This window comes from Barbus barbus (assembly GCF_936440315.1).
Source record: "Barbus barbus genome assembly, chromosome: 16".
NCBI classification, from domain to species: domain Eukaryota; kingdom Metazoa; phylum Chordata; class Actinopteri; order Cypriniformes; family Cyprinidae; genus Barbus; species Barbus barbus.
This window is the reverse complement of record NC_136744.1, coordinates 2,927,963-2,949,822: the sequence shown is the minus strand read 5'-3', so window position 1 is coordinate 2,949,822 and position 21,860 is coordinate 2,927,963. Positions and strand designations below refer to the sequence as shown.

At 41.4% G+C, this 21,860-nt stretch overlaps 1 protein-coding gene across 1 annotated transcript in view; it reads left to right on the top strand.

Annotated features, from left to right (window-relative positions):
• The window catches only part of LOC306882077 (orexin receptor type 2-like), a gene marked incomplete at both ends in the record, with an annotated part of 32,361 nt that extends 12,285 nt beyond the window's left edge, over nt 1-20,076 (top strand). The window contains 5 exons of the mRNA XM_079436530.1: nt 936-1,179; nt 12,068-12,183; nt 13,371-13,591; nt 18,736-18,857; nt 19,907-20,076. Coding sequence (XP_079292656.1) covers nt 936-1,179; nt 12,068-12,183; nt 13,371-13,591; nt 18,736-18,857; nt 19,907-20,076 — 873 coding nt within the window. The remainder of the gene's footprint in view (nt 1-935; nt 1,180-12,067; nt 12,184-13,370; nt 13,592-18,735; nt 18,858-19,906) is intronic.
• Between the last annotated feature and the right edge of the window lie 1,784 nt (nt 20,077-21,860).

Sequence of the window (21,860 nt, the reverse complement as noted above, 5' to 3'; positions counted from 1 at the left end):
GGGCTTTGGCTGGCAAAAAAGTTAAAACAGGACCCCTGTTTTAGACCAGTAATCATTTGTAATTTCATCAGATTAAGTTTATCAGATGTTATTTTTAGGAAATACTGAGAAATTCTACCTAATTTTTGGGGTAAAAACTGCATTCACTAGGTCATGTCTACTCTGCCGTACTTTTGTACGGAGACCCACTAATGACATGTGGAAAAAATAAAAATCATTTGGCCATCATTTAAGAATTTGTTCCCACAACTTATTCATTTGTTCCTCTGTTTTGGTTAAATTGCGATCAAGTATGATATATTTCATGTGCAGAGCTCTGTACATTTTAACCCTGTAAGCCAAAAAGTTACCCCATGTATCATCACCTTTAGATGTACACAGTTAAGTAACATGCATATAGTTGTAAGCCTTTGTATTTCTCCCTACAGTATATATAAATCTTGTGCAAAAACAGATAAAATAACTTTTTTTTTTCACACTTATTCTCTTTATTCAGTCTAGTGCAAAGCATGCTGAGAAGTCTCCTGCAGTTTGAGTTCAGCTGAATAATCAGTTATTGAGTTCATGTACCTTTTTTATTAACGTATTTTATTATTTGAGTGAAATTAACTCAAAACAATTCATTTCACTGTTCAGTTTTACCACATATCTTCACAGAATTCATCAAATCCATGCCAATATATTTATTTCACAATTTTTTTTCTTACCACAGATGATTGTATTAAATTCATCAAGAATAAGGATGAAAAGTAGAATGGAAAATTATATCGAGGACAAATATTAAGTTCACTTACCCATGATATTTTGATGAAATAAAACGGTCCTATTGTGTGTTATACATTGCATTATTTAGAATATGTGTACGTTCTTTGTCTGGCCATAATTTTTCTACACTGTGGTGTCTGTGATTCCATCCTCTCTCTGTTGTCTTCCAGACAATCTCTGTGTCTGTATCGGTTCTGACACTGAGCTGCATTGCCCAAGATCGCTGGAACGCTATCTGCCACCCCCTGAAGTTCAAGAGTACTGCCAAAAGAGCCCGCAAGAGTATCATTCTGATCTGGCTGGTTTCCTGCGTCATCATGATTCCACAAGCCATTGTCATGGAATGCAGCAGTCTGCTCCCAGAGCTCACCAACAAAACCAGCCTGTTCACCGTCTGTGATGAGCAGTGGGCAGGTAAGAGATCCTATACTACTGAAACCTCTCCTATCAAGACACGGTGAGGCTATATACCATTTTAGACAGGCCATTTATTTTTGCAGCGTGAGCGCATGATAGTAAGGTTCAAGCGTTTATCGACTGCAACCTGTAGAACATAGTTTGTGGCTGAAATTATCCTCTCTCCACAACAGTGTTCAATTAAACGATTTTGAGAACAAAGTTCTATGTTTTTAGGACATAGCTGAACATATGATGCATATGTTAAATTACTAAATGTGAATGTGCATTAATTCATTAACTCTCGAAAAAACAAAAAAACAAAAACAGATTTAGTATTCATCAAAATGATTTAAAACAGTGAAATGCAAACTCAGAATATGACGCAAACCTGCAATAATTACATACATCTGTGTTGTTTAATGTATCTAATCCCATTATTATTAACCAATGTCTTTGCTGCTAACCTTTGATGAACCAGTTCAACCATACTAATAAGCAAAAATGACTTTAGATAAACTAACAATTGTGCTTCATTGTTTTTTTTTATTGCTGAAGAGTGTTGAACCTTCTCCTGCGTTCTACTGTACAGATGTGAATTTACTCTTCCTTCAGCCTGACGTTTATTCTTTACAATGTTTGGTGTGAAAGGGCTTCTACATTTACTATAAATATAACTTTTTATATGAAAAACAAACAATCCAGCCCTGCTCATATTTAAAAAGTAACGCGAAAGTAACACAATTAGTTACTTTTTTTAGGAAGTAACGCAATATTGTAATGCATTACTTTTAAAAGTAACTTTCCCCAACACTGGTTTTGAATATACACCGAAAACATCATATCCTCTTTTATGTTTTAGAATCAGTCATTTCATATCACCATACTGTTATGAATAATGAACGCCTCATACGGTGAATATTTTTTTCCGTAAATTCTCCATTCAGTTTTATAAACTGTGAAATTAGTCAGAAGCAGCACTCCAAATCAGTGGAGCCCAAAGGAAAAAAAAAATCTCCTTTTCTCCCAGTTGCCATTCCATCTTGAAAGGTATGTTGCTGAAAATGAATGTGCAGCATATTCCTTTAAAAAGATTAAATCTGTTTGCATTGATCGTTGTCTTGCTGAGCAAAAAGACACCATGACAGATGAAAAGACATCAAAGTCATAGTGCGGCTCCCTGATGAGAAACGTGGGCCGACCCCCCTGATGTGTTCTCACAATGGCCCCCAATGAGTCAGTTATGCCACAATGACAGCAGCCTGTATGAAGGGGAGGTGAGGGCCCATGAGATGATTGTTGGGTCAAACAGTAATCTCCCATGTGGCAGACAATTTGCTGGATGAGAAAATAACATTAAATCACCCTTTCCAATATCGATCAAGCAGAATTTCATAGTTTACAACAACAAAGCGAAGTAGGTTAAAATCAGATTACAAAATAGAAATATTTCAATGGAAATAGAATAAAGGAGTTTGGCTTGTCTCCGACTTCCCTTATACGAAATACTTAATAAAGCAGGCTTGGACAGGCTTTTATTTTTAACATATATTTAGTCATTTAGAAGACGCTTTTATCCAAAGCGACTTACAAATGAGGACAATGGAAGCAATCAAGGGCATGTGTCACATTCTTGAAATTTGATATTGAAACATGAAGATTTTTAAGATGAGTTTTTTGAAAGTCAAAGTGTATGAAAGTTCATAATATTAAAACAAATCATTTTCACATTAATTCAATTATTAGCCAAAGTCTTTTTATAAACCATTTGAACGAAGAATTTTTCCAGATCAAAAATGTCAGTTTTGATTTTACCTCATTGTATATGCCTTAGCACTATAAATATAAGATTAAAGTGAAATCAAATGTGGATCTCAGAAGTCAACACTCCACTCATTGGGGAGCTGCCAACATTAAAAATCTCTTAAAAGAGTCTTCTAAATAATTCTCTGACTCTCCAAAGACTTTGATGCTCTATCACCATTTTGGAACTGTTCTCTGTAGGCTGTCATGAATCAAATCTGTCGTGAAGCTGACAGTATGACAACCGATGCAATTTCGGCTCTTTGTGATATCGTGCTGCCATTGCAAGTTACAGGCTTTAGGATTTAGCCACAGGTGTTTGAGCAAATCACTGTGCTCAGAGCAGATGTCAATCACAATAAATTTAAGCAGATTTGCTAAAGGGTCTTGTTATCATTGTCTGCTAGAATACCACTTTATAATGCTCTCCTTAGAGTTGCCGCACAAATACTGTAATAAAACCCAGCTCTGCTAAATATTACAAACCTGGGCTGTCAATCTAAACAGCGTGAGATGCTTTTGAAGAAATTTGTCACTCTACCTAGGTGTTAGGGAAGCAGACTTCACACAAAGGATTAATACAAAGTAGTGATGTTTACTGACAGCAGAGCAATTCAACGGATGATGAGATGGTGAGTATGGAATGCAGATATACTTCGGATGAAGAGATGATACCCCTTTTCCACCAAGGCTGTTCCAGTGCTGGTTTGGAGCCAGAACCTAGTTTCAAACCGGTTCTTTGTTTTTCGACACCCAAAGCACCAGCTCCGAACCAGGAAAAGCGGTTCGTAAGTAGCACTAAAACATAGCTGGGCTAGAAGGAAGAACCGCTTGCATCAGGGGCTGGGGGCGGGGTTACCGTGACCAACAAGATGAACAGAAACTTGGACCGCCATATTTGAAATAGCAGCTAAACGCGAACACGTATGATTTGCCGTGTTTGGATGCCGATGTAGGATCGCAAAGCCATGAACATCAATAGCAACGTAAGGTCCACCATTGCTGATAGTTTGTTTAGGCTTGTTCGGGATGGATCGGCGCCGCGTGGACCGGTTGGTGCGAGGCAATGGGGTGCTGCGGAAGCGACTGGAAAGCAGACTGCTCTTTATGCTTTGGGATCGCTCTCGCGGTGCTTTAGTATGTTGTGTGCCGATCGATCGATCGGTCTGCGTGGCGCTGATGCACCTCGAGCAAGCCTGTTGTGCCGCGCTAGTGAACCGAAACATGAAATGTATTGTGACGTAAGACCTGGCTCTGTATTGGCTCTCTAGCCTGTGGAAAAGCAACCGGTTCTTAAAGGGCTCGCCAGTCGAACCAACTAAAAACTGGCTATAGCACTGGCTCTGAACTAGCACCTGGTTCCAGCTGGTGGAAAGGGGGTATGAGTGGATAACTTGACTGACTTGTCTTGACAGGAACTCGTGGATGAAGAGAGGACTACACACACCTCACTGTTTGAAGACAGCTTTCTTGACTGGAGAACCAGGAACCAGGAGACGGACAAACACAACGCTTGGAGAGATCACAAGATGCAAGTACACAGGCAGGTAGGTAGGTAACAGGTAATTCACTGAGATAGCATACAGGAGTCCACTTCGTAGAAACGAGACCGGACGTTTGAGTGCAGTGAGGTGTGTGGCTTTATGGTGAGGGGTGATGAGTTTCAGATTGTGTGCAGGTGTGCTTCATTAGAATTCCGGTGATGGTGTTCGCTGTGATTGGCTAGTTTGGGAGCCTGGTCGATCTGTGACATTACCCCCCTCTCCACGGCCCGCTCTACCTCTTCCTCTGGGGGCTGGTCGATCTGGGTGAGTGGAGTGGAATTCCTCAAGTAGTGTAGGGTCCAAGATGTCATTTCTGGGGACCCATGACCTCTCCTCTGGACCATAATCCTCCCAGTCGACGAGATACTCCAAGCGACCACCAAGGCACCGCGAGTCCAGGATCTCCTTTATCTTATAAATGGCTCTGTCCTCCAGTATCAGCGGGAGAGGGGGTTCTTCACTCGGACCAGGCTCTGTGGAGGGAGAGACAGGAGAGTGATAAGGTTTCAGGAGTGACACGTGAAAGGTGGAATGGATTCTGTATTGTGGTGGTAATTGTAGTTGGTGACCGGGTTTGTCTCAGTATGGTGAAGGGGCCAACATAACTGGGACTGAGCTTTTTGCAGGGCAGGTGCATTCGGATGTCTCGTTGACAGCCAGACCTTCTGTCCTGGTTGATACTGTGGGGCTTCGGACCTACGAAGGTCTGCTGTCATCTTGCGCTTGCGAACTGCACGTTGGAGTTGATGGTGAGCATCGTCCCAGACCCTCTCGCCCTCTCGGAACCAGTAGTCAACCACAGGTACTTCCGACGGTTCCCCTGACCAGGGGAATAGCAGTGGCTGGTAACAGAATGTGCACTGGAAGGGAGTGAGTCCAGTAGAAGCTTGTCGTAGGGAATTTTGGGCGTACTCGGCCCAGCCAATGAACTGGTTCCAAGAGTCCTGGTGGCTATGGCAGAAGGTTCGTAGGAAGCTACCAATCTCCTGGATCTTCCTCTCCGTCTGCCCATTCGTCTGCGGATGGTAGCCTGATGATAGACTTACGGTCACACCTAGGACTTTAAAGAAGCCTCTCCATACTCTGGAGATGAATTGTGAGCCGCGATCAGACACGATGTCTTCTGGAATGCCGAAGTATCTGAAGACGTAGTTGAATAACTCCATGGCTGTAGAACTCTGAGGGGAAGAAGTCGACAAGACTTAGAAAATCGGTCCACAATCACCAATAAACATGTGTTACCATCTGATGCAGGCAGGTCGGTGATGAAATCTACCCCTAGCTGTGACCATGGACAGTTGGGAACGGGCAGCGGGAGGAGTTTGCCTGCTGGTAAATGGCGAGGTCTTTTGGAACCGGTGCATTCCGTGCAGCCCAGGACGAACCTTCTCACATCCCTGACCATGTTGGGCCACCAGTATCGATCCTTCAGCAGCGAGAGGGTGCTGTTGGCCCCTGGGTGGCCAGTGCCCAGAGAATTGTGAACGGAGCGGATGGTAGAAGTGCGTTGTGTTCTAGGAACGTACTGTACACCAGGTGGGCAGCCCGGCGGAGTGGCTGTGGAGGCATTGACCGGCGTATCTGGCTCAGAATTCCACTGAATGGGGCAGGCAATGATTCTTTCTGGAATGATAGGCTCTGGTTCTTCATCCTTTTCCTCAGGAGCATGGATACGGGATAAGGCGTCGGCCTTTACATTTCTGGGCCCTGGGTGATACGTGATCAGGTAATTGAACCGGGTAAAAAAAAATTAAAAAAAGTGCCCAGCGGGTCTGGCGGGGATTGAGCCATTTAGCATTTCGCAGGTATTGTAGGTTTTTATGGTCGGTGAGGACTGTAAAGGGGTGTTGTCCACCTTCCAGCCAATGCCTCCATTCTTCGAGGGCTAGCTTGATTGCCAGAAGTCACCGATTGGAGCATGAGTGAAGGCTTCCTTCAATTTCTTAAAGGCTTCCGTGGTGGCTGGTGTCCAGGACAGAGACTTGGGCCTATTGCGTAGAAGGTTGGTAAGGGGACTGGTTATGGCACTGTAACCTTGGATGAGTCTTCTATAGAAATTGGCGAAACCTAGAAATAGTTGGAGTTCCTTAATACTGGTAGGTACTGGCCAGGTCCGGATAGCATCCACCTTCCCCTCGATGCCACCACTGTCGATGATGTATCCAAAGAACTGTACTGGGGGTTGATGGAATGAACATTTTTCGGCTTTGAGGAACAGATGGAACTCCTTCAGACGTTGGAAGACCTCTGCAACATGGTGGCGATGCTCGGCCAAGCTCTGAGAGTAAATGAGGATGTCATCGATGTACACTAGGATGAACCGTTGTAGATACTCTCGGAGCACCTCGTGCATGAAATCCTGGAATACGGAGGGGGTGTTGACAAAGCCATATGGCATAACCAAATATTCATAGTGGCCGGTGGGTGTTACAAAGGCTGTCTTCCACTCGTCCCCATCGTGTATCTGGATGAAGTTATACGCGCTGCGGAGGTCTAACTTCGTGAAAATGGTGGCACCACGAAGATGTTCTAGGGCAGCTGGGATGAGAGAAAGAGGGTAACGGAATTTAACTGTTATGTAAGGCCGCAAGCCTCCGTCCTTCTTGGCCACAAAGAAAAAACTCTAAGCAGCAGGGGAGGTGGAAGGGCGGATGTAGCCTCACTGACATACTCCTCCATGGCCTTCTGTTCTGGAAGTGACAGGGGGTACATTTTACCCTTGGGCACTGGCTCACCTGGTATGAGATCGATCGTGCAGTCCCATGGCCGATGAGGTGGCAATCGAGAGGCCTTCTTCAGGCAGAATATGTCTCTGAAGGGGGTATAACACGTGGGTATGTCGACGGATTGCTTCTCAACTGGACTCTCTATGGACGTTGAATTCACTGGGATCGCCTGAACAGGTCGGTTGAGTGGTTGCGGGATTCCAGGGAAACTGTCTGGGAAACAGTGATTGCCCCACTTCAGGACTTCTCCGGTGCGCCAATAGATCTGTGGTTCACGTTGTACAAACCATGGACGCCCGAGAATGGTGTCAGTGTGTGTTCCCTCCAGAACCAGTAGGTGAATGCTCTCATGTAACTGACCTATTCTTAAATGAATGGGACCGGTGCTGAATTTGACTGTGCTTCGTCCGATGGGCTTTCTGGTTATTGTGTGAATTTGGTAGACTGTCTGGTTGGCAATGGTCGAGAGCTTGAGTTGGCGGCAGAGGCTCCCTGATATGAAATTCCCGGCGGACCCAGAATCAAGGAGGGCCTGGACTGGAATGGATATGTTGGGGGTAGCAAGCATGACTACAGTTGTGAGCGGCTTCATATTTTGAGTGATGGGTTGAATGACACTCACCAAAAGGAGGAGGGCGAACAGGGCATGTGGATATTATATGCCCATTATTTCCACAATACAGGCACAATCCATTCCTCAGTCACCTCTGCCGCTCAGAGTCAGACAGATGAGTGTTGTCAGTTTGCATGGGTTCATGGACAGGTTCTGGAGGGAGACTTGCCTCTGGGTGGCGGACGGGAGGAGAACAACGGGTTAATGATGGCTGCTCAGCAAAACAAGACTGTATGCACGTAGAGCATCGAATGGTTTGTTGAATAAAGCTTTACAAACCGCAGGAGTCATCATAATTGGCAAGCTGCAAGTGCAATTTGGGTTCCAAACCTTGCCGAAAGGTGATGAGAAGGGCACTCTCATTCCATCCACTGGCCGCCACCAGGGTCCTAAACTGGAGGGCGTAATCATAGATGGTACCCTGGCGGAGATGGTAGAGTGATCGCTGATGGAAGGATCACCATTTATTCGACCAAAAACTTCACGGAAGTGGGTTGTGAAACTATTATACCATTGAGTGACGGGACCAGACTGTGAAAAAAATAGTTTCAGCCCATTGGAGTGCTTTACCAGTTAAGAGGGATACGATGAAGGCTATTTTAAATTTTTCGGTGGGATACAGATGCGTTTGCATATCAATGTTCAGCGAACACTGCAGGAGGAACCCGTTGCACTCCACCGCCACTCCAGAGAAGGGCGCTGGTCTGGCCATGGGACTGGAGATCATTGGTGCCGAAGAAACAGCGGTACTGGTGACTGAGTTGATCGGGGGTGCTGGTGGTGGTGATGGAACAAGAACTCGTCGGAGGTGGGCCACGAGTTCCTGAAAGGGATCGGGATTGCTCATGCTGCACCTTCGGTGTTGGTCCGGTCTTCTGTTAGGGAAGCAGACTTCACACAAAGGATTAATGCAAAGTAGTGATGTTTATTGACAGCAGAGCAATTCAACGGATGAGACGGTGAGTATGGAATGCAGATATACTTCTGATGAAGAGATTAGTGGATAACTTGACTGACTTGTCTTGACAGGAACTCGTGGATGAAGAGAGGACCACACACCTCGCTGTTTGAAGACAGCTTTCTTGACTGGAGAACCAGGAACTAGGAGACGGACAAACACAACGCTTGGAGAGATCACAAGAGGTAAGTACACAGGCAGGTAGGTAACAGGTAAGTCGGTGAGATAGCATACAGGAGTCCACTTCGTAGAAATGAGACCGGACGTTTGAGTGGCTTTATGGTGAGGGGTGATGAGTTTCAGATTGTGTGCAGGTGTGCTTCATTAGAATTCCGGTGATGGTGTTCACTGTGATTGGCTAGTTTGGGAGCCTGGTCGATCTGTGACAATAGGATGTTTGATGAACTGGGAAGAATAATTTTAAGACCCACATTGATAATAAGACTGCCAACTGTTCGTAACGCTTACTGCTTTTACAGCACACACAGGAAATTATTGTTTATTTTTAAATTCAACAAGCCCCATTTCAGAGATAATCACAGTGTCTCAAGTGTCTAACAGGCCTTTCTGTGACAATGGAGAGATGATTCAAAACACATTTCTGTCTCCATTAAATGACTGTTTGTTATCACATGTTCTCATTTGCTGCTTTACCTGGAATTGCGAAATAAAGTTCTTGTAAAGAACACAAAGCTACCATTGCTCAAAATTGCTGTTGCAAAATCAAACCTCCCTCGTGTTCCCTCACATTTTCAGTAATGATATATTGTACCTTCTACAGTTTAAGTGCAAATATTTTCCCAACAGAAACCCAAATCTTTCAAAAAAGAAAGCACAATCTTGCCTGAGACTGGTTTCAATGAAAATAACTGCCTTTGATACTGTATTCTTAGTAAGTTCATTGGAGAAGTATTCATGAGAAATGTTTATTTTCAAAGTTGATCTTAAATGAAATGAATTCACAAAATTGATCGGAATGATTTTGTTCAAATTGGTTTAACATTTCAAGGAGAGGATTTTAAATCTGTTCTTCATTAAAGGAATAGTTCTCCCCAAAATTAACATTTTGTAATTTACACACCCTCGTACAAGTTTCTTTCTTATGTTGAACATAAAAGAAGATATTTTGAAGAATGCTGGCAAGCAAACAGTTGATGACCAGTGTTGGGGAAAGTTACTTTTAAAAGTAATGCATTACAATATTGCGTTACTCCCTAAAAAACTAACTAATTACGTTACTTTTGCGTTACTTTTGCATTACTTTTTAAATATGAGCAGGGCTTGATTGTTTTTAATACAAGAAATTACATTAATACAAATATAAAAGCCCTGTATCTTGTGAAGGAAAAGTAAATTCACGTCTGTAAAGTAAAACTCAGGATATGAAGGTTTAACACTCTTCGGCAATAAAAAAAACAATGAAGTACAATTGTTAGTTTATCTAAAGTCATTTTTGCTTATTAGTATGTATGGTTGAACTGGATCAAAGGTCAGCAGCAAAGACATTGGTTAATAAAATGGGATCAGATACATTTGTGTTGTTTAACATATTTAATTATTGCAGTTTGCGTCATATTCTGAGTTTGCATTTCACTGTTTTAATTCATTTTGATGAATACTAAATCTGTTTTTTGCCAGTGGGATGAATTCATGCACATTCACATTTAGATCTATAGTAACAGCATGCTCACACATCGCACTGTCAGTCAATAAATGGGGAAAAAGTAAGGGAGTGTCTATTTACACTAAGTGCAAATAGCCCATCTTGTTGGCAAAGGCTATTTACACTAACTCCGCCCACTAACGTGTGATTGGGTTAGTTGAACATCAGTTTCAGTGGCGTAGATGGTAAAGCGCATGCATGACGCGATCGACCCGAGTTCGAGTCCACCTTTTGCCAAACATTTTTTTCTCCCTTTTCAAATCTCATATCGCATCAGAAAGGCATTTATTTTCAATAAAAATGAAGGAAATAATCAAAAAGTTGAAAATAAAGTATCGGGTAGGGTTAGGGTAGGTGTAGGGAGGGCTTTATTGTCCCAATAAGGTGGCATCCATTTAATAAATTTGAATTAAAATTTACACTCAGTACGTTATTATTGCGTACTGTTTTATAATGTACTACAATACTGAGGTGCAGATAATTGCCACTATTTGCAATAAGTAGTATAAATAGCAGAAAATCTTGCTATTTTAACAGTGTAAATAGAATCTATAGCTATTTGCACTTAGTGTAAATAGCATCTGTCACAAAAAAAATATGCTATTTGCACTTGGTATAAATAGCGTCTAAACAGCGGCTATTTGCACTAGATTCAAGATTTTTATTTGTATGTGACAAATAAAAATCTTGAATCTAGTGCAAATAGCTGCTGCCAAAAAGTAACTGGCGTTACTTTTTTGAAAAAGTAACTCAGATATTTTCTTGTAAATTAAAAAGTAATGCGTTACTTTACTAGTTACTTGAAAAAAGTAATATTATTACGTAACTCGCGTTACTTGTAATGCGTTACCCCCAACACTGTTGATGACCCACATTGACTTTCATAGTAATTTATTTTCCTATGGAATTGTTTGATTACCAGCATTCTTCAAAATATCTTCTTTTGTGTTCAACATAAGAAAGAAACTTACACGTCTTTAGAACAGCATGAGTGTGAGTAAATGATGACACAATTTTCATTCTGGGCTTAACTGTTCTTTTACTGTATGTTTCAGAAGACTTGGAAAATATAGGGACTATCTTTAAGCTCGAAAGCCTCAGGTCCAGAGGATGAACGTTTCTTTTTGAGCAAAGGAACATGATAAAATCTATTCTGCTCTGAATTTCATGAATATAATTCATATACATAAAAACCAACAGGAAGGCTTTTATAAAGTGAAATGAGTCTGCCTTTTCACATTTTTAAGCAATTAGGTTTATTAGGATATTATCAATATCATGATATTGAACAATGTAGATATCCAAAGTAGATATCATTTGAAAAAGTTTAATAATGTTCAATCCTGTTACATTCAGTTTGTAGAATGTTCAAGAAAGGGTAAGCCACCACTGAGCAATTACAGTAGATTATAGTTAAAATAATGGATGCTGAATGGTCAACACAGCATTCTTTTCTTGCAATTTTTTACAACATATTTTCAAAATTTTCCATCGTGCCCAAAAGCTCCCTTTACCTTTCCTAAAAACTCTCTTCTGTGTTTAGTTTGTGAATGTCATGTGCATTTGAGTGATGTTGTTGTTTGATTCTCTCTTCTGCAGATGAAATCTACCCTAAGGTGTACCACACCTGCTTCTTTATTGTCACTTATTTTGCTCCATTATGTTTGATGGTCCTGGCATACATTCAGATCTGTCACAAACTCTGGTGTCAACAGGTATGTCAGCATTTTTGACTCAACACTTTGGGCCCTATCATACACCCGGCGCAATGCGGCGCAAGGTGTTTGTTTAAAGAGCAAATGCATTTACGTCCATTTGTGCGCCCATGGGCGTGCTAGTCTGGAAACGAGATGTGATCGGGCGCATTGTTGGCACGTTGCTATTTTGTGCCATAGACCAACTCAAACTTGCTCTAAAGTATAAAGTCAATGGCGCAATATTTATTTATTTATTTTTATTTAAGGAGCGCCTAAGTAGAAAATGTGCCACAACGCATGTTCACTTTGCTTATTACACACAGGGATGCGCAGCAGCACGCAAACATGCCAAATATAAAAAATTAAAGGATTACAGTGTAAAAGAATATTATTGTGCAGGCTACATAAATATAAAAATACATGTCATAATGGATAGTCATTGCGTGTATCAGAATTAGCCTACCTATTTGCTCGAGCAGATTCGTTTGCTCTCTGGAGACGCGTTCAGTCTGTGCGCCTTAAAATTCCGCCGTTTAAATAGCGAATCCGCCATGTCGCTTGCACAACTTGCTCTTAAATGGAATGGGAGATGAGACTCTGATTGGTTTATTGCACGTTACGCCCACAAAACACCCATTACTCATTAAAAGAATAGGGACAACCCGTTTAGACCATGCCCTGGGCGCGCCGAACGTTTCCCCGTGCTTAAACTAGCAAAAGTGGATTCGGACTGAGTGCACTTGCGCCGTGCGCTTTAGACCATGCGCTTAGAACGTTAAAATAGGGCCCTTAATGTTTTTTTTTTTTTTTATCAGGTGTAGGTTCAGTAATTTGAGTTTTATGATAAGTAATAGGTTCTTTTCATTGCCATTAAAGTGAAATAACAACATAAACCTAGGAGCCAGAGAAAAATAGCTTTTTTTTTTTTTTTTTAATTCCGGCTCTGTTCCAAAACACAGAGATCTGTCTATTGGTCTCCTGCCTACATGCGCATCTGCATCCTAATGTAGCATTATAACCGAGGTGGAATTTGGCTTGACTAGGTTTTGGATTTGGTAGTGCTATAGGTTTGCTTTTGTTTACTAGCAACTGCACATCATCTAAAGTCTTTACTTCTGTATTCATTGCTAAAAATGTGGCAATATAGACATAGTCTGAATTGCTGCACCGTTACCCATAACACATAGTGCTTTATCTCTGAACAGATTCCTGGAACATCATTGGTGCTTCAAAGGAAATGGAAGTCGCTGCAGTGTTCCGCCCATGCTGTAGGCTCAGGAGAATCGGTGAAGGTGAGAACCAACACCGTCTCAGCGGAGATCAAACAGGTTAAAGCTCGACGGAAGACGGCACGCATGCTGATGGTAGTGCTGTTTGTGTTTGCACTCTGTTATCTGCCCATCAGTGTTCTCAACATCATGAAGAGGTAAGCAAAATGATACTTGGCTGAGGTAGTGCATGTACTTATAACACACCAATTATACTTACACCTCCTCTGTCCCTGCGTTTAAATCTCAAAATATCTGTCAAAACATGGCCGAAAAGAAATTAAACAAAGACAACAAAGCCTATTTTTAGACCATTAATGTTTTGGATTGTGATGACATTCTAATGCCAATTGATGAGTTTTGTTTTGTAATTATTCTCGAATGTGATCCACATTAGTTCCCTTTAGAGTGGAACTCAACGCTGCATCATTGTTGGTGCTAAGGGATTGCTTCTGCATTGGCCTGTATCTGAAGCATGAGTGAAAACGCCAATCAGGTCAGGTGAAGTAGCATGGAATGTCAGCAAAACCATAAAAGACTGTCACACAAGATGGAGCCAGGACCCCCTCTTGTGAATGTGAATTTGTTAAAAAAACAAAAACAAAAACAATGATGGATCACACTTGTGCAAGGTGTTTTATTTACAGTGCCATAAAGGTAGTACAGTCCACACAGTGTGATTGGCTATTAACAGTGCACATCCCCAAAACAACCAAAGCATCTGGATTTTGCCCCTGGACTGGCTAAAGCAGGGGTTTTCAAATTGCTGGTCACAGAGTGGGACAAGGTGGGTCGCACAAAGTCACTTGGCTGCAGCTAAATTTGTTTCAATGACACACACTCACACAGTTCAGTCTAGGGTTGCACAATATAGCCTACCAACATTAATTACGAACTGCAATATTCTTAAGTCAATTAATTTCAATTAAGTGAGCGATTTAAAACATGTGTTGTGTGTTTTGAAGCACAGTCGCGACTCGCGAACGAGTTGTAATAACAGTGATGGTCTCAGAGCGACGTAATTATTAAAAGACTCACTGGTCTGCATTATTAATGGGAAGAAACTCACTCACTTCACTGCGCTGTATTCAGCATGAGATTGCATACACCGGAAAATTCAAATGTTACGAAAACTGTTTCAGGTAGGCTATGTTCATTCATTTCTACCATCTGTTTTCTTTCCTTCATATGCATTTGGCTACCTACCAATAAGGTTTTTACATGTACGTGGTGAGCAGGGCATACATGCGGGGTTAATTGTAACACTACAAGATTTAAACATTTCCACATAACAAAATTGTCAGAATTTTGTATTGTTTCCTTGCCATACCAAAGTTCAAAAATCTTTTGAAATTAGACCCCCGCGAGTATGACGCATGGCTTGATTTCTGCTAATATTCCCACATATAGTACCTATGCACATAAACAACACATGCGCGTGGTGCTGCTGATGTAGAACGAACATGTGCTACGCCTTGTTTACGCAGAGGTAAACACTTGTTGCGCATGCGTTGTTTACGTGCATGGGGTACTATATGTGGGAATATTAGCAGAAATCATACCATGTCTCACTAGTGGGGACAGTATGCTTGGAAATAATATTTAATGTCTTCGATTGCATTTGTTATTTGTAGTGTGCCAGCCCCCCTTGAGCTTTTGGTACTTTTAATATAAAACAAAGCCTTAGCTTTCAAAATTAGTTTTATAGCGAAATACAAACAACGTGTCTTACAACAATAATGTGTTTTTATTGTTCCATGTTTCAGAAGGTAGGGGTTTGCATGGGGTTTCAGAGGGGGCGGGGTGGTTTGAGTTCAGGGCTCTCACAGCCTGGGGGAAAAAGCTGTTGAGCAGTCTGGCGGAGCGGGCTCTGATGCTCCGGTACGTCTTCCTGATGGCAGGAGCTGGAAGAGACTGTGGGAGGGATGGGTGGAGTCCTTCACGATGCTGTTGGTTTTGCTGGAGCATCGTGTAACGAAAATGTCCAGGATGGAGGGGAGAGGGGTGATGATCTTTGCAGCTGTGTTCACTGTCCGCTGGAGGGTCTTGCGGTCATCAGCACTGCATTTCCCGTACCAGACAGTGATGCAGCTGGTCAGCACACTCTCAATGGTGCCTCTGTAGAATGTGGTGAGGATGGGTGGAGGGAGACTTGCTCTTTTCAGCCGGCGGAGAAAGTGTAGGCGCTGTCGTGCCTTTTTGGAGAGTGACAGGGTGTTGGTGGTCCAGGTGAGATCCTCTATGATGTGCACCCCCAGGAATTTAGTGCTGTTGACTCTCTCCACAGTCGAGCTGTCGATGGTCAGTGGGGGGTGGTCAACGGAGTTTCTTCTGAAGTCCATCACAACCTCCTTTGTCTTCTCCACATTGAGGGACAGATTGTTAGTGCCACACCATTCAGCCAGCTGTGCCACTTCCTCTCGGTAGTGCGTTTCATCGTTGTTGCTGATGAGACCTACCACTGTTGTGTCATCAGCAAACTTGATGATGTGGTTGGAGCTGAACTTGGCAGTGCAGTCGTGGGTCAGCAGTGTGAAGAGCAGCGGGCTGAGCACACAGCCTTGTGGGGCACCTGTACTCAGTGTGGTAGAGCTCGGGGTGTTGTGGCCGACTGAGGTCCACTGACTGAGGTCTTCCGTTTAGAAAGTCCAGGATCCAATTACAAAGGGAATTGTTAAGGCCCAGCAGGTTTAGTTTATTTATGAGCTGTTGTGGGATTATTGTGTTAAATGCCGAGCTGAAGTCAATGAACAGCACTCTAACATAGGAGTCTTTATTTTCTAGGTGGAGGGTGGAGGAAATTGCATCGTCTGTAGAGCGGTTTGGACGGTATGCAAACTGGAGCGGGCCGAGTGTGTTGGGGAGGCTGGTTTTGATGTTGTGCATGACTAGCCTCTCAAAGCACTTCATCATGATTGGAGTCAGTGCTATGGGACGGTAGTCATTTAGACAGGACACAGGTAATTTCTTTGGTATGATTGCTGTGGATTTGAGACATGTGGGGACGACTGCCTGGCTCAGCGAGGTGTTGAAGATATCTGTTAGGACATCTGTCAGCTGTGCAGCACAGTCTCTCAGAACACGGCCAGGTATGTTGTCAGCCTTGCGTGGGTTAATCCTAGATTAGGGTCTTCCTTACGTCGGCTGGAGACAGACAGAGCGCACGGTCGTTGGGAGATGTGGGCAGTTTTTGTGCAGGTGTGTCATTCTGCATTTCAAACCGTGAATGAAAGTGGTTGAGTGCATCGGGGAGGGATGTGTCATCATCACAGGCCTGTGGCGGGGGCTTGTAGTCAGTGATGGTCTGAATGGCTTGCCACAGGCTCCGTGTGTCTCTGCTGTCTGTGAAGTGATTGTTGATTTTTTGAGCATATGACCATCCTAGATAAAAGGCATAAGATCAGGAACCAGACAACAAGGCAACACGAAAAGACTAGACTTAAACTAAAATAAGAAACAGAAACTAGGAATGGCTCCGCAAAGCAGCTAACACTCGGAATGTGATAAGCGCAGAACAATACAGGAGACTAAACAGGCACAGGCTTGGTAAGTAGCTAACACTAGGAGAGTGCTAAACAATACTCTGCAACTAGATCAGGATCTGAGTGTGTTTTATGTAGTGTGTGTAATAGCTCTCAGGTGAGCGTGTGATTGGTGACAGCTATGTGATTAGTTCATTCGGCTGTGTATGTGCAATCGGTGCAATCAGCTGTGTGTGTGTCATCCGTGCAATGGATGATGGGAAATGCAGTCCAGTGTGATGTGTGGTGTGAGAGTCAATATGATGGAGAGGCGACCTCTTGTGGCAGTCGAACGGAAGGCCACGTCACGCCACATTAAAGAGTGTGAAAAAAAAGAGTGTGAAAAACACATCATTTTAAGACATATTGTTTGTATTTGGCTATAAGACTGACAAAATTTGAAAGCTGAGACTTTGGAATATTTCCCAGTGCTTCCAATCCGTTTCCATTTGCTTGCGCAATAGGCTAATATACTCTCAAAATATTATAACTTTAATCTCATAATTGCTACATATTAATTATCGTAATTTTGACTTTATTCTTAAACTATTTTGACTTTATGCTTGAAATGTTTCGACTTTATTCTTGTAATATTAAGATTTTAGTCTCGTAATCTCAGATTTGTTTTTAATTTTTTAACGGGGTAAAGGGAGTTTTGTAATGGGTAAATTAAATGTAAGCTAATACAGTCCTAATTACTAAGCTCAAAAGAGTTAATGTGTGTTTCATATAGCAGGTAAAATATATATTTTTTTTATTACTACTTTTCATTTTTTTATTTCGTGCTTTTATCTATTAATTTAGTGATTTTAATGCTTTAAAGAGCTATGTTAGATTGCAATGTTCTAATGTTCTGCTATCTGTTCTGCTAACTATAAAAGGTAGGCTACAGCTGTCATAAAACCAGAGAGAAAGGCTGCATGGCTATATGTGAGAGAGTCAGTGGTAATACCATTGCGTTCCTATTGGTCAGTGTTAGAGGATCTCAGTTTAGCCTGACAGTTAGCATGCCCCGGACCAGGTTAGTTTCCCAGCATTAGTTGCCACAGTAACTGAGGTTGATCTATGTTAAATTTGCTTTATGGAGCCAAATCATTTGACAATGACTAACTGAAGAAGATCATATTTTGTCCAAAGCATTGTATTGCATCGAACTGAATTGTGTTGAATCGTATCGTATCGCATCGGTATCTGCTTTATATGTATCTTTAATGCATCGTATCGTTGGCTATATGCATCGAGATGTGTATTGTAACAGCCTCAGTTATCCCTACAACAGAGACATTTAAAAACAAAAGTAATACTAAGTTTTGCTTATTTAAAAATGCTTCACAAAATAGTGTAAAAGTAGTAGCTCTTATAGTGATGTAATACATTGTTATGAGTAATGGGAGGCAAAATGTTCTTTAAGGCTTGAGACAGACTGTTCAGATAATATCTGTTAATTATGTGGTCCTTTGTACTCTGAATTCTGTTCAAGCCAAGAATCTATATCTATAATGAATTCTGGTTTAGTAATGTTTTTGAAATAATTCAACATATTAGCATGGACAAGTATTTTCACCTCACTAGTTTAAGATGCTTTGCAGACGGCATGTATTTGACTGAACTGAAGGCTGTAATAAAATGCCTATAAAAATCGTCTCCTTTTAAGGGTTTTCAGTGGAGGGTCTGAGTGTATTTAAAAAGCCCCAGCTCTATAATAAATGCTCGATTTATTAAACATGTTAGAAGCTGTTTTTGATGGTTGCATTTTTATGTTTTTGTCCACCTGTCTGCAGAGTATTTGGCGTTTTTAAAAACACAGACAACAGAGAGACTGTCTATGCCTGGTTCACCTTCTCACACTGGCTTATATACGCCAACAGCGCTGCCAATCCAATTATCTACAATTTCCTCAGTGGTGAGTATTTGACACCTTTCCACTACATCAGAGGTTCCACCAAAATTCTGGTTCTGGAGACCCACAGCAATTTTGAGTGTCTTTCTTCTTTAGACACCAGATGGAAATCATCATCATGTTAGCAGAGAGCTGTGTGAATTGATCTGGTTGTGTCAATGAAGAAAGACATATAGATGACCAGAGTTGAGAACAACTGCGCTACACGTCATTCCCTCCATCTGCTGGTCACACTAAGACATCGCAGCTTTCATTCCCTACACTGCCTGCTAACACACAGAGAACCTCAAAGCTTTGAAATGCCGTTTGCCCTCCAGAAACATCCTGCACCTTTTCATTCCAAACCAGCACGCTAATTATTTATTATCATTAGCATTGCAATATTCTCTTTGTGCACCGTGGTACAGGTTTGGTAATACCGAGTACATCATTACCCGGTCAAGGATGCTTTAGACATCATTTAGAGCAACGTGGAAGATTTAGTGCACCTTCTGAAGATTAATACATTTAACCGCACCAGTCACACGGTGGACCAAAACTTTGGTTTGAATTTGAAAGGCTTGAAAAGAGTTGTTGATGTTTTTATAGTCCCTTTTGTCACCCTGTCCCAATAACAAGCTGTTCTACCCCTAAAAGTACAGTTTTTGCCTTTTTTTTTTTTTGTTCTGAGAGTGTATAAAAACCTGCCATTTTAAAATAGGTGATGTACTGACATGACTAGAGGCATTTCCAGGTTGCTCTTTCTGAAAGATGATGTTTATGTTGAAGTATAAAGACTGTCCATTATCAGTCCTTCATTTGTTCTGGGATATATAAGCATACCCACAGGCCACGTGAACCTGTCAGTGATCTCAACTGTGAATGTATATAAAATAACGCTAATTAAGTAGCATTAGTTTACATTGGAGCAAGTGTGGGTGTTCTTACTGATGTTCATTTGGGAATGACATTTGTGACAATTTAATCCACAGCATTAGCTCACTTATCTGTGAAAAATGTGGATTAGGTTAATTTGAAGTTTTAAATCAAATCCTGAATATTTTTCCTTGCAGGTAAATTTCGAGAGGAGTTCAAAGCAGCGTTCATCTGTCATTGCTCCGGTAGAGATGAGACACACCAGGAGAGAGTCAGAGCGAGAACCAGCACAGATAGCCGCAAATCCCTGTCTACCCAAGTAAACAACTTTGACAACATCTCCAGGATATCTGACCAGGCTGTGTAGCTCCATCATGAGAAGGGCTTGCTGGGTCAATCCTGCGGGGAGCCACTTCACCAGTCACCACCGCCGACTAGAAGAACACAGTGCCGTATGTTTTGACCTGCGAGACTTACGGATGGAAGGATTGAATAGACCTATTAGCCTCTGTGAATTACCCACACTTTTTGAAAATGACATTGTGTCTAGCGTAAGAGCACATGAACCTTCAGTGGAATTGAAATTTTTAGCCAAGGGGTTATTTTTCTGCTCACCGCAAAAGGTGATGTTCCCCACAATCCCCAGAGATGATGTGCATGAAATAATGGCATAGCTCTGAAACACATCGTTGATGTGAGGCTGCATTCTTCCACTCAAGCTTGAAAGCCAATTTAGAAGGGAAACACGCACACACACACACACACAAAAAATTTGCAGTGTCTTTTTACTTTATGTAGAGACAACTATAAGTAATCTGTGAGTTATTTGAGAAGTGTAAAGACTGCAGCACCACTGAAACATTGCTCTGTTTGTTTGAGCATCCTAACCAGCTGAACTCACCTGTCATGTGAATTTTGGATGGTACTCTTTGGTTGACGGGCCAGATGCATTCAGGAAGCCTGTTTGAAATCAAACTATATTTTTGGACTTAAGCCCCTAGCAGTGCAGAAATAACACACTTCAGAGAACAGGCCACACAATGCATGCATCAACTGCTTCAAGTACTTATGAACAAAATGGATATTGTGTATATATATTTATTTATTTTTTGTTCCATGTTTAAACTATGTATAATTTGTAATGTTTCTCTATAAGAATACTTTTGTCATCTTTTCAGGAACAGTTCACTCTAATTTAAAAACCATCAGGATGACATTTTGATTGTTCACTTAGTGTAAATTTCGGTAAGTATATGCTTGCAGATAAAATAATTGTATTTACAGTGTTAGGCATCTGTGTTGTGTGGTGTTTGCATTTATTTCTAATGGAGTTGTTTTGACGTTTTGCACTGTCCAGCAGTAATTATTTGCTCTGAGTGTTTGCTTGTTGAGTCACGAAGCCTGGAGCGCTGGCTGTTGTGACTATTATTATTCAAATCATTACAGAGTCATAAAACAGAACAATGGCACAATGATGCATCTTTGTTCAAGTGTGGTACACATCACAAGCACAGACAGGTGAACAGCAGGGCATTGAACTACTTAGGATGCTGTTATCTCTCAGGTGCTTGCTTTGAGAGGTCTTGTGTAATTTATTCAAAATGTGTACTTGCTGCTACTCTTGATATTCATACATAAATACACTGAATGTGTTTGAAATTATGTTTGTATATATGAAAAAGGAAATTTTTGTTAATTGCTTTAGTTTGCAAATATGTCAATTATTTTAATATGCTGGCTTTTAAACAGTGTTTACACAGAAAAAAAATACTTTTGTCTATGTAGGTGCTATCCAAATCCGAATAAATAATAGCTTCACAAGTAATTGTGTATGTTTTGCCAGCACTAAACTAGCACTAACGTGCATACAATTTTCTGAACCAGCGTTGAAATATATACGATGGTCTGAGCTGTTCTTTTCAGGGTTTTTATGCTTTTTCGTGCTATTGTTATAAATAATTGAGTGATATAATTGTACTTTGTAACTCAGATGTAGTCATACAAGCCAACAGTTTCACATTGTTGTGCTCATTTACATTAGCTTAAAAGTCTGTTCCCTAAACAAAATAAATTTCCAGTTTTATCTTCACTACATTTTTCTCAGAAGCACTTCTTTTAGCAGCATGCTAACTTAAAAAAATAAAAATAAAA